Source organism: Panthera uncia, chromosome B1, assembly GCF_023721935.1.
Source record: "Panthera uncia isolate 11264 chromosome B1, Puncia_PCG_1.0, whole genome shotgun sequence".
Taxonomy (NCBI): domain Eukaryota; kingdom Metazoa; phylum Chordata; class Mammalia; order Carnivora; family Felidae; genus Panthera; species Panthera uncia.
The window spans coordinates 200,003,157-200,015,223 of NC_064811.1; the positions used below are offsets into that span (position 1 = coordinate 200,003,157).

At 46.5% G+C, this 12,067-nt stretch overlaps 1 protein-coding gene across 12 annotated transcripts in view; it reads right to left on the reverse strand.

Annotated features, from left to right (window-relative positions):
* FBXO25 (F-box protein 25) overlaps positions 1–12,067 on the reverse strand; it is a 52,362-nt gene that overhangs the window by 23,584 nt on the left and 16,711 nt on the right. For 11 of the 12 annotated variants that reach the window (XM_049631846.1, XM_049631843.1, XM_049631837.1 and 8 more), the window contains exon 3: positions 805–908. In XM_049631846.1, the coding sequence (XP_049487803.1) occupies positions 805–908 (104 nt within the window). Of the gene's footprint in view, positions 1–804; positions 909–12,067 lie in introns of those variants that run through there. The other variant, XM_049631847.1, reaches the window with a different exon arrangement.

The window sequence follows — 12,067 nt, forward strand, 5'->3', positions numbered from 1 at the left end:
TAGATAAGAGATGCTTTCACCTGGTTAAACGTAAACAGAACTACTTTGTTTCCTAACATCAGTGTAAGAGATGCTGAAACACCTCACATGAAAAATTATTTAAGACAGCACCACGTCTTAGTAACTTAGAAGAAAATAGCGTCTTAACAACGGCAGTAATACCAAAACATAAGACTATAAAAATGTGATTGTTAATTCTTATGTCTCCTAATAAAAATTCTTCTTTTATTGCCTTTTTCATATACCTCAAATCCCAGAGCTTCAAGGACCATGATGATGCTGGTATCTATAAGACCCTATCTTGGTCAGTAGCCTGATTACCCCCAAACTGTTCTCATGCCTCCCTCTGTGCTGCAGAGCAGAGCGGCACCTGTCAGCCTGTCACGTAGGCGAGGTACTGCCACCAGGCTCCCAGATCCATCCCCCCCCGCCCCCAGCCTACACACTTCTGGGTGTTCCTGATCCACCTCTGCCTGGGGTCTCCTGGACACAAGCCCACACTCAAGGCATCCTGCAGTCCGGCCTCCTTGTGTGGGAGCGAGCTAGTGCACTGAACCACGAACATGCTCAGGCATTCAGACGTATGAGCTGTTCTGTGGGCTTTGTTAGCTTTTGTTGTTGCAAAGCTTACTAAAGAAATGGTTAAGCTGTGAACAGTCTGATGACTAAGTGGGCAACACTGGATATAGTGGTCATTTGCATATCACCTCTTATTTCTTAAGACAGCACTGTCAAAACGATGTAGTATATCAGTAATAGTAAACATGTAAAAAGTCATAAAATTATTAATAAAAGTGATCTTACATTGAGTATTTGTATCGTTTCTAAAATGATCCTTTTTCCTCTTTTTGGATGTGTATTCCTGCTCTTCATTACTGAATATTTCTTCATCGTCACTATTTAAGATACTGAAATAAAGACACATTTTATTAGACACTTTTACAGGGATTATCTTCATTTGACTTTTCTTTTATTAAAAAAAAAAGATAATACTGGCTTGCAATTCAGGAGACCAAAATAAAGATTGTGTTAAATTCTGAAAGCAACCAGTAACTTTCAAAAGCAGCATATCACAGGTTTGAAATTACAAGGCTAATGCCTCGTGTATTTTTTGATTTGAGAAATCTGAGACTTCTCCTGGTTCTTTTGAAAATGTGCTACCAGGAAGGACCAAATACGTTTCAGACTCCCTCTGGCTCAACCAAGGTGGTTTCAGACTTCAGAGCACTTTACTACAACACAGAGATCATAAACGCTCTGGAGAAATGGTAACGGGGGAACATGATGGCCAGCACTGACGTGATTTGCCATTTCCCTGCTCTGGTGTTGAGGACACACACTCAACATGTCTGTTGGCCTCCCACATGTTCCAAGACTTCCCCAGAACCACTACCGCACAGGAGCATTTTCTTAGCATCAACCAAATAACGCTGTTAGGGCACCTAACTGAAGCCAGGGGAATGAAAACGTTCCTTTCTCCGCTTTAAATACATCTAATTAAGAGCTTCCCAATTTTTCTTTTCTTTTTGGCTAAAACACGGAAACAAAATTTAAAGAGGTAACCTAACAACCTGAACACACTTTCTTTCAAAAGATAATTTATAGTTATAAAAATAACATAAAATAGCTTAAAACGCCTCAAGAGTAAAGATGCACACAATTTTTATTTTCAACACACTGGCGTTGGGTTGATTTTGGTCTGCAATCAGGGAAAGGCTGGCTGGCGGAGGTCCCGGCCCAATGCCCAAGCTGAGGACTAATACCACTGCTTCCCCAGCTCGCTCAACAAGAAGGCTGCATGAGGCTCCTTTCACTAACCAGCTGCATGTGCCAAGGGAATCCATTCATCACAGTCAAAACAGACTTAAACCTCACTGCGGATAGTTGTAAATCATCAAGATGAGCACAAGTGTGTTTACAAAAACATGTAAAAGCTTTCCATTCAGCGCGGGCGTTAAATAACACCAACTCGTCGAAGCTGGTTGGTCCTTGTGTCGCATCTTTGATCTTACACTGGCTGGTTGTCATTGATTCAGATCCTGAACACAGAAGCTTTCAAAGCTGTGCAGCTTGGCTTTTCTAACTACAATCTCGACCGCACCAAGGAAAAGCATACAGCTGCTCTTCTCCACAAAGTATGCCCCAGGAACGACAGAGGCAGCACAGGGGGGAGCAGAGGAGGCAGGCCTGGGTGGCACCCCAGACTCTGCCCTGGAGGGTGGCCCCCAGATCCTCCTACACCTGTAGGGAGGAATGGTCTCCTTTCATTCGTGGGACACATGGGCAGGACTGGTTGCATGAGCCATGTCCTTCCAGCAGGTGGACCACAGGTGGTGTGGACTGGGGCCCCTGGGCTCCCCACACTGGAGTACACAGAACATGGAGTCAACCTGCTTGGCTGTGTGGGCAGTGAAGGAGCCCAGCAGACCTCGGTCAGGCCCCCGGGATCTGCACCAGACACGGCACCACCCCGCCACGTCTCACACCTAGTAGGACAGCTACTATAAACCAACCCAGAAAGTAACAAGTGTTGACAAGGACACAGAGAAACCAGAGCCCCCTGTGCTGGTGGGAATGAAAAAGGGCAGCCTCTTTAGAAAACACATATTCGCAGCGATTCCTCGAGAAAGTAAGCACAGATCCACGGGACGGCCCAGCAGTCCCACTGCACAGCGTGTGCCTGAACGATGTGAGTCTCCAGGACATGTCTGCACGCCCACACTCACGGCGGCTGGAAGATGAAAGCACCTCACGCCTGTGCACAGGCAGATGGACAAGTCAAACGAAACATGGTCCACACACACAGTGCAGCATTATTCGGCTTAAAGCAGAAGGAAATCCTGGCACACCCTAGATGGTGGGTGAGCCCTGAGGACGTCATAGGAGGTGAAGGAGGCTGGTCATAAAAGGACAAACCCCGAGTGATTCCGAGTCTCTGAGGGACACAGGGCCATGGAACGCGCAGAGTCAGAAGGCAGAGTGCACCTGCTGGGCTGGGGAGGGGGTGGGGATTCACTTACTAGGAACCCAGCCTCTATCCTTGAGGGTGAGCAGGGAGGGAGTAGGGACAGCTGCAAAGCCGCAGGAACACGAGGCCCCCACACATCGACCCTCTCTTCACCTACTGCTCAGCCCCCTCACCCACCTCTGATGAAACAGTGTAAACCCCAGTGGGACATGATCTCAGGAGCAAGCAGGCCAGGAGGATACCCAGTCCCACTGTGACTGGTGTCCTCACGGAGGAGCTCCGGCCAGCCACCTGGCACGTCCCCGTGTGCACACCGCTGCCGGCGGCCCCTGCTGCTCCCATCGCCTGGACACGTCATACGTCCAACCCAGAAGCCCATCTGGAACTGCATCTGCGTCACCAACTCCCTGCCCCTTCTGATTCGCCCAGTCTTCCCCCCACCAGCACGCTACAGACCTACAGCGATCGACCACGCGCGCCGCCCCCTTCCCCCCCACCCAGTGTGCCACACATCTCCAGTGTGCACCCATTTGCCTCCCGCCAAGGGTGCTGCAGATCTCCGGTGTTCACCCCATCTTCCCTGATCATGCTACAGATCTCCTGTGCGCACCCCGTCTTCCTCCCAGCACACGACAGATCTCTGGTGTGCACCCAGTCTTCCCCCCAGAGCACCACAAATCTCCCGTGAGCACCCAGTCTTCCCCCCAGAGCACCACAAATCTCCCGTGAGCACCCGGTCTTCCCTCCAGTGCACCACAGATCTCCGGTGCACACCCCGTCTTCCCCCCAGCGCACCACAGATCTCCGGTGTGTGCCCTGTTTCCCTTGAGTACAATACAGACTTACAGAATTCAAGGTGACGTGTACCTTTTCTCATTCCTAGGACTTTCCTTAGGAACTGTAGCACCTACTCTGATCCCACTGCCTGAAATGAGAACCTTATATAAACCAGGTGTGTCCACTATTGCATTGGGTTGATTAGAGGCCCTCCAGAACATGTCCAAGTGCTGACCCCGGCCTCTGCGGTTGTGACCCTAACTGTCCTCATGAAGGTTTTGTGCCCCTTGCTCCAGCTCTTCTTCCTCTAGTGAGAACATTCGTTTGCTTGATGTTGTTCAAGAGACCCCTTAACCTAACCTCATTTTTGAAAACCACCTGGGTGTTTTCCATTCCCGTCTTCCATGTCGCGGTGTTCTTCTGCAACCGCTCCCCTGGTGTGGAGTCCCTCCGTTCCTGTACTCTTCAGCTCTGACTGGTTCTTGTTTTATATTTTTTGCCTCTGCTGAAGGTCTCACCGAGTTCATCCACCCTTCTCTCCAGCTGAGTGAGCACATTTACGGCTGTTACCTTCAACTCTTCATCAGACACACTGCTTACCACTGTTTCATTTAGTCCTTTCACCAAGGTTTTGTCTTGTTCCTTCTTTTGGAACATATTCCTCACTCTCCCCCTTTTGCTTGACTTTGTGTTTTCCTGAATTAGGCTCATTGTCCTAAACTTGAGAGAAAGGTTCTGTGTATGATCACCCCCTGGGTAGACTAGGTGTCTGGTGATGCTGGCTGACTGGACGGAGCTCTGGCCGGTGTGAGCTAGGGTCACGGGGCCCTCTAAGCAAGGGCTCCCTGGCAGGATGGCCAGAAATGGCAGTGGGCTGTGACAGCCCTGAGGCTCCCCGTGCAGCAGGGACTCTGGCAGGATGGCTGAAGTGGGCGTCAACCAGGGTGCCCCAGGCTGTGTACAGCCGGCAGGGTACCCCGGCAGAGTGGCCAGGGTCGGGGGAGTGCAGATGGAGGGCCCTGGGGACTGCAAGAGCAGAAGTGGGCACTGGCTGGGGTGCTCCCTGGGCTCTCCACACAGAGGGCATCGTGACAAGACAGCTGAAGGTGCTGTGGGTGTAGGCTGGTGCTTGGTGCAGGGGGTGCCCCAGTAGGGGGTCTGGAGCCAAAGCGAGCATCAGCTAGGGGGCCCTGGAGCAGCCCAGCCAGCATCAGAAGCCAAAGTGATGCGGGTCTGGAGCCTCCTGGGGCACACTGTGCAGGAGGAGGGCTGCTGGTGTGGGCTAGTGGCCAGTGAGGACTTCTGGACCCAACCCCCACCCACACTCTCCAGGTCGGGGGAACATAAACCATAGGACTCACAGCTCCTCAGACCCAGAGAGTTCCAGCAGCTCGCCACTGTTGGGTAAAATTTTAAGGATGGCTCTTTTATAAACTAGCTCATCTTTTAAACTGCACCTTTTTTCTGAGCTCAAAACAGACAAATGTGCTACAGGTCCCTCAGCACTGTCCCTGCCCACTACGGCCCACAGCCTGGGGGTGGGGTCCCTTCCCTGTACAGTCTCTATCTTCCGTGGTGCAGAAGTTGTTCAGTCAGCCCTCAGCTCTTCCGCAGTAGGAATTGCTGGGTTAATAGTGGTGGGTTTGGGGTGTCCTGGAGGAGGTGAAGTCAGGGTCTCCCTATGTTGCCATCGTGGCCCAGAACCAATCCCGATCACAACCTAATTTGGAAAAAGGATCCCTGGTGACGTATTCAAGTGAAGGACCCCGAGATAAAAATCATCCTGGATTAACCACGTTGGCCCTAAATCCAATGGCTGGTGCCCTCATAAGAGGAGAGGCCACAGGGAGACAGACAGGGACAAGGCTGTGTGACAGTGGAGACAGCAGCTGGAGTGATGTGGCCACAAGCCAAGAGATGCCAAGATTGCTGGCAAATGCCACAACCTGGAGAGCCCCGCCCCCCCCCCAAAGCCTGTAGACACCTGCACTTTAGACTTCTGGCTTCCAAAACCATTAAAATCTCTGTTGTCTTATCTTAGGCTGCTGATTTCACGGTTATGGCAGCCCCAGAAAATGAGGGCAGTTACCAATCTTTTAAAATTAGTTCAGGTTGATATTAACCTTGAAAACACATATGTGCTATCAATTCTACTATTAAATACAGAAGACACTGGGAGAGCAAAACTCTGCAGACACTGCCTCATGAGAAACATTTTATAAACCAAAGCAAACATCACATACAAAATGTGGCCATTTTTACCCAAGCAAAACACAGTGAAGCCCTCGTGCACAGTCACTAATACATGGTCCCCAGGTGGGCCTCCTTTGGCATCTCTTTCAGAATCCCAGCAGGAACTGGACGGCATGTCAGCTCCTGTCCCCGATGCACCACACTCTGCTCTAACAGCTGCTAATTACTGTTTTCCCTTACACATCGATTCATCAGAGGTTGCCTATTAAACTCAGCTTTTTATCCACACATTTTCCAAAACAGATCAAGGGTTATAGTATCTTCTCCTGCTAGCCAAACACCCACATTTACTCATCTATCTATTTAAAGTCACTTTATTACATCAGATTATTAGTCTGTCTTACAAAAAGATTTTAAAAGAAAAAGTTCAATTTATTTAAGAAATGATGAAAAGCTGGGGCGCCTGGGTGGCTCAGTCGGTTAAGCCTCTGACTCTTGATTTCAGCTCAGGTCATGATCTCACGGTTTGTGAGTTCAAGCCCCACGTCAGGCTCTGCGCTGACAGCTCAAAGCCTGCTTGGGATTCACACTTTCTCCCTCTCTCTGCCCCTCCTCTGCTCAGGCGCTCTCTTTCTCTCAAAATAAATAAATAAACATTTAAAAAAACAAAAAGAAATGATGAAAAACTGTTCTCAGTTTTTAGCAACAATATTGCTAAATCTCGCACCCAACACCCTCAAGGACTGTTGAGGAAGGCGTGTTCCGTGGAGCACACTGGGCAGGCGGGAGCCTTTCAGCCTCACAGTTCGCCCAGCAAGGAGAAGCCCCAGCCTGCACACACCACGTGCTCTTGTGAAGGAAACACGGTCTCTCAGAAGTTCAGAGTGGAGCTCCCTGAGCAGGGTGCTCAGGCAGTCCAGCTCCCGCGGCTGCAATGTGGGTGGGGCAGTGCCCTCTGGCCCTGACACCTGCACACAGTGCTGACCATCACCTCCTGCCTGCTGTCCACCTGACAGACAGACTCACCAGCACTGGCGGTGATATCCATACAGCTACGAACCCGATCAATTCCTCTCCACTTAAGTTCAGAACGTGTGTCCATAACACACGATGCAGAGATGACAGCAATTCTGTGCCAAGGGAGCACATCCCTGGAACAGGTTCAGGAGACAAACTCAGTGAGCCACACCCTATTATCTAGGTAAACCGACTCTCAGGGTCAAGGCCACAGTGAAATTTATGAACGTGCACCAACACAGGAAATAGTGGGCCCAGAAGCTTAGTGAGGAATCCACTACAGAATCCAGTACAGAGTGGATTGTTAGAGACCAACAGGACCAGAGAGGCAGAGGCAAACAGCTGTTGAGCAAATTAGATGTATTTATGTGTAGAACTACAGCACAGCGTGTATGGTTATCTCAGTGTAGACAGAGAACCACCACAAAAAGTGTGGCAGAGGGGACAGGGAGCGGGGACAGAGGTCAGTAGCTAACTGCAGTTATCAGTTACCGTAGGAGCCAACAGTCAGCATTCAGAACAGAAGGAACCAAGGGTACAATATAAAGGTGTTACTGTAAAGGTGAAAATGAGGGGGAAAAACCTTCCCCAATACTGAAAGAGTAAAGGCGACACGAGATGACAGGCTCTTTGTTGTGTGTGTAGGGAAGACTGTACACAGGCACCGAGATACACACACAGTTACATTTGAAACACTGAGAACTTAAACCAGACAGCAGGAAGTGTGCAGGGCGCAGCCATCAGAAGGACGAGAGCTCTGGATCGGCCCACAGAACAAAATCAAATGCAAATACTGAATACGAGAAACACATCTATGAAAAGATGGTGAAAAACAGAATTTATGGGTCCCAAGAAAAACAACTGTCAAGGGAAATTATAGCATTAAATACAGATATTGATAAAAAAAGAAACTTAATGAGAGTAAATAATTGGAACGTACAATTCAAAAAGCTAGGAAAAGAATTACTAAAGATAAAAGCAAATACCAGTAAGTAGAAAAAATGGTGGCACTAAAAAATAAATCCAAAGCTAGTTCTCTAGAGAAGACAATCAGCAAGATATACCACAAGATAGCTTATCAGAAAAATAAGAGTACAAATACTTAAATTACAGAATGAGAAGAAAATTACAAATGCAAACAGAAAAATTTAAAACCTGTGAAGGACTATTTTATAAAACACTGTAAATTAGTTACAAGAAATAAAACTGATTTTTTCTTATTGGTGTCTTACTAAACTTATATTTTTAAAAAACTATCAGATTTTTTTCCCTTAGAAGTAGGGCAGGTAATTATATGGGGCGCCTGGGTGGCTCAGTAAGTTAAGCGTCCGACTTCGGCTCAGGTCACGATCTCGCGGTATGTGAGTTCGAGCCCCGCGTCGGGCTCTGTGCTGACTGCTCAGAGCCTGGAGCCTGTTTCAGATTCTGTGTCTCCCTCTCTCTCTGACCCTCCCCCATTCATGCTCTGTCTCTCTGTCTCAAAAATAAATAAATGTTAAAAAAAAAAAAATTAAAAAAAAAAAGAAGTAGGGCAGGTAATTATAAAGTCTACTTAAGAAGCAGCAGCAAGGAAGAAAAAGAAGACAATTGTGAACAAGAATAGTAACAAGGGAGAGCATCTCATCCTGATACTAAAACCCATCATAAAACCTCATGAAAACTGCCTCTGGTCTAGTTCAAGATGGCAACACAGGAGGACTCTGAACTCAATGCCTCCCTTGGATATATCGAATCTGTGACACAGAGAACAATTTCCCCTGGGGGTGGGGGGGGGGGGGGGAGGCTGAGTAACTCTCAACACATGGAATGAACGAGAAAAAAACCTATATGGAAGCAGGTGGGCGAGGCTGAGATACGTCACTGTAAACCCCACCCCCAGCACAGGGACACACAATGAGGAGGGAACTCACAACCCTAAGCCTGTCCTGAGGAGCAAAGGATTTGAAACTGACATTGGGAACCCCAATTTTTACAGCCTGCACCTGAGAGACAAGCCCTCAAAATGTCTAGCTTTGAATGCCAACAGGGCTCAATCCATGGACACAAGGTTGTAGCTAACAGAGGAATGGCTCTCAAAGAGCTCCAACGTGCAGACTCTCCCACCCTGGGGCCCAGCACAGGCGCAGCTGGCTAGAAAGTGCCCAGACTTTCTGTGAACGAGGCTCATGTGCTTTTTTATAAGGCACTGGCCTGGGGGGGCAGGGACATAACTTAACACACATCTCGAGGCCTACTGATCCACTCTCCAGAGACAGAAGCTGGCGGGCGACATCTCTGTGCTCTCCTGCCTCACGTTAGGTCTGGAAAGGAGCCTGTACACTCATCAGACATGCTATTTGCTGTGCTCCCGCCCCAGAGGCACCCCTAGATCTTCTGGCTCTGGGTAGCCAGCATGGCTCAAGCTGGGGGCTCACAGGACCAGATATACTTGCCTACTCTACAAACTGCTGCCCAAGGGGCTGGCCTCCCATCGATCAGAATCAATGTGCTGGTTGAGATCCTCCCCTTTGGAACAATGACTGGTCTTGACGCACTCAACTACTGGGAGCCATTAAGAATAAAGCAGGCTGGCTGCCTGCACAATCACAAAGATGTGAGAGGTGATCAAGACTGAGGGCAGGGTTGACCGAGAAGCTGCAACTCCTACATAAGACCAACCCTTCCAGCCTGGGAGAGGTGGCGGTTTCCTCTAATGCATAAAACACAGAGAGTCCAGCAAAATGAAGCAACAGAGTTATATGTTTGAAACCAAAGAACAAGATAAAACCTAAGGAAATCTTAGTACCACAAAGATAAGTAACTTACCTGATACAAGAGTTCAAAATAATGGTCATAAAGATTCTCCCTGAGCTTGGAGGAAAAATGAAGAAAGAATCTCAAGAAAGAAACAGAAATATACAAAAGTACTTAGAAATCCAGAGCTAAAGAACACAATAACTGAATGGAAAAATACAGCAGACTAAAGGAAAGCAGAAGAAAGAATGAGTGAACTCTGAAGACAGGGCAACAGAACTCCCCCAATCAGAGAAGCAAAAAAGGTAAAAGAATGAAAAAGAATTAAGAGAGCTTAAGGGAAGTGGACCAACATTCTCATTACAGGGAGAACAGAGAGAAAAAGGGCAAAAAAGTTAAGGAAACAATGGCTAGGGGTACCAGGTAGCTCAGTTGGTTAAATGTCCAACTCGATCTCAGCTCAGGTCTTGATCTCAGGGTCATGAGTTCAAGCCCCACATTGGGATCCGTGCTAGGCGTGGAGCCTACTTAAAAAAAAAAGAAAAAGAAAAAGAAACAATGGCTGAAAACCTCCTTACTCTGGGAACAGAAACAGACATCCAGACCCAGGAAGCCCAGAGAGTTCCAGTAAGATGAATTCAAAGAGATCCATACTGAGACACATTGTAATTCAATTGTCAAAACTTAAGGACAGGGCAAGAATTTTAAAAACAGCAAGAGAAAAACAACTGGTTGTATATAAGAAAACCCTGTAAGACTCCCACAGACTTTTCAGTGGAAACTTCGCAGGCTGGAAGGAGGGGCATGATGTATTCAAAGTGCTGGAAGAAAAAAACGCCAACTGAGATTACCATACCCTGCACAGCTGTCCTGTAGAACTGAGGCAAGATGGTTTCCTAGGCAAGCAGGACTTACAGGAGCTCATCACACTAGATGAGCCTTACAAGAAGTGCCTGAGGGACTTCTTCAAAATAGGGGGAGGGGGAGAGGGGGAGAGGGAGAGGGAGACACAAAGGAATGATTCCAAACTCCGTTTTAGAGGTTAGCAGTGCTTTCATACCAAATTGGACACAAACAGCATGAGAGAAGAAACTTACAGGTTCATATCCCTGATGAATATAGATGCAAAACCCTTAATCAAATATTAGCAAAGCAAATCAACATAACATTAGAAGCATTATACACTATGATCAAATGGGTTTATTCCAGGCATTCAAAGACGGTTCAACATCTGCACATCAATGTGATATACTACATTAACAAAAGGAAGAATAAAAATCATATGATCAACATAACAGATGCACAAAAATAATTTGACAAAATTCGACAAACATTTAGGACAAAAACTCTCAGGAGGGTACAGATGAACCTACCTCAACATAATAAAGGCCATATATGACAAGCCCACAGCTAACATCATACTCTATGAAGAGCTGAAAGCTTCTCCTCTAAGACCAGGAGCAAGACAAGGATAGCCACCACTTCTGCCACTTTTAGTCAACATTAGACTGGAAGTCCTTTCTAATTTTGCAAGAAAAGAAATAGAAAGCATTCAAATTGTAAACAAAGAAGTAAAACCATCATTATTTCCTGGTGACATGATCTTATACATAGAAAACCCTGAAGACTCCATCAAAAGACCATTAGAATAAATGAGGTCAGAAAAATGTAGGATACAAATATATAAAAATCTATGTTTTCTAACACTAATAAGGAACTCTCAAGAAGATAAATTTAAAAATTCAGTAAACAGCTTCATTTACAATTAATTGTGCCAAAAAGAATAAAATACCTAGACATAAATTTAACCTAGGAGATTAAAGACTTGTACACAGAAAACCACAAGACATTGATGAAATAAGCTGGAGATGACATATAAATGGAAAGATATTCCATGTTCATGGACAGGTACAATTAATATTGTTAAAATGTCCATACCTGAAAGCAATCTACAGAATTAATATAATCCCTATAGAAATTCCAATGACATTTCTCAAAGAAATAAACAATCCTAACATTTATATATAACCACAAAAGACCCCAAATATCCAAACCAATCTTAAGAAGTACAAAGCTGGAAGCATCATGCTCCCTGATTTCATACTATGTTATAAAACTATACTAATCAGAACAAAATAGTATAAGTAAATAAAGATGGTCATGGGTCAATGGAACAGAACAGAGAGTGTAGAAAAAACCCACACATACATGGTCAATAAATTTAAGACAAAGGAGCCAAGAATATCCAATGGGGAAAGGACAGTCCCTTCAGTAAATGGTGCTGGGAAAACTGGACAGCAACATGCAAGGAGGAGGAAGCTGGACCACTTTCTCACCCCATTCACAAAAATTAACCCAAAACGGATTGAAGAATCAAAT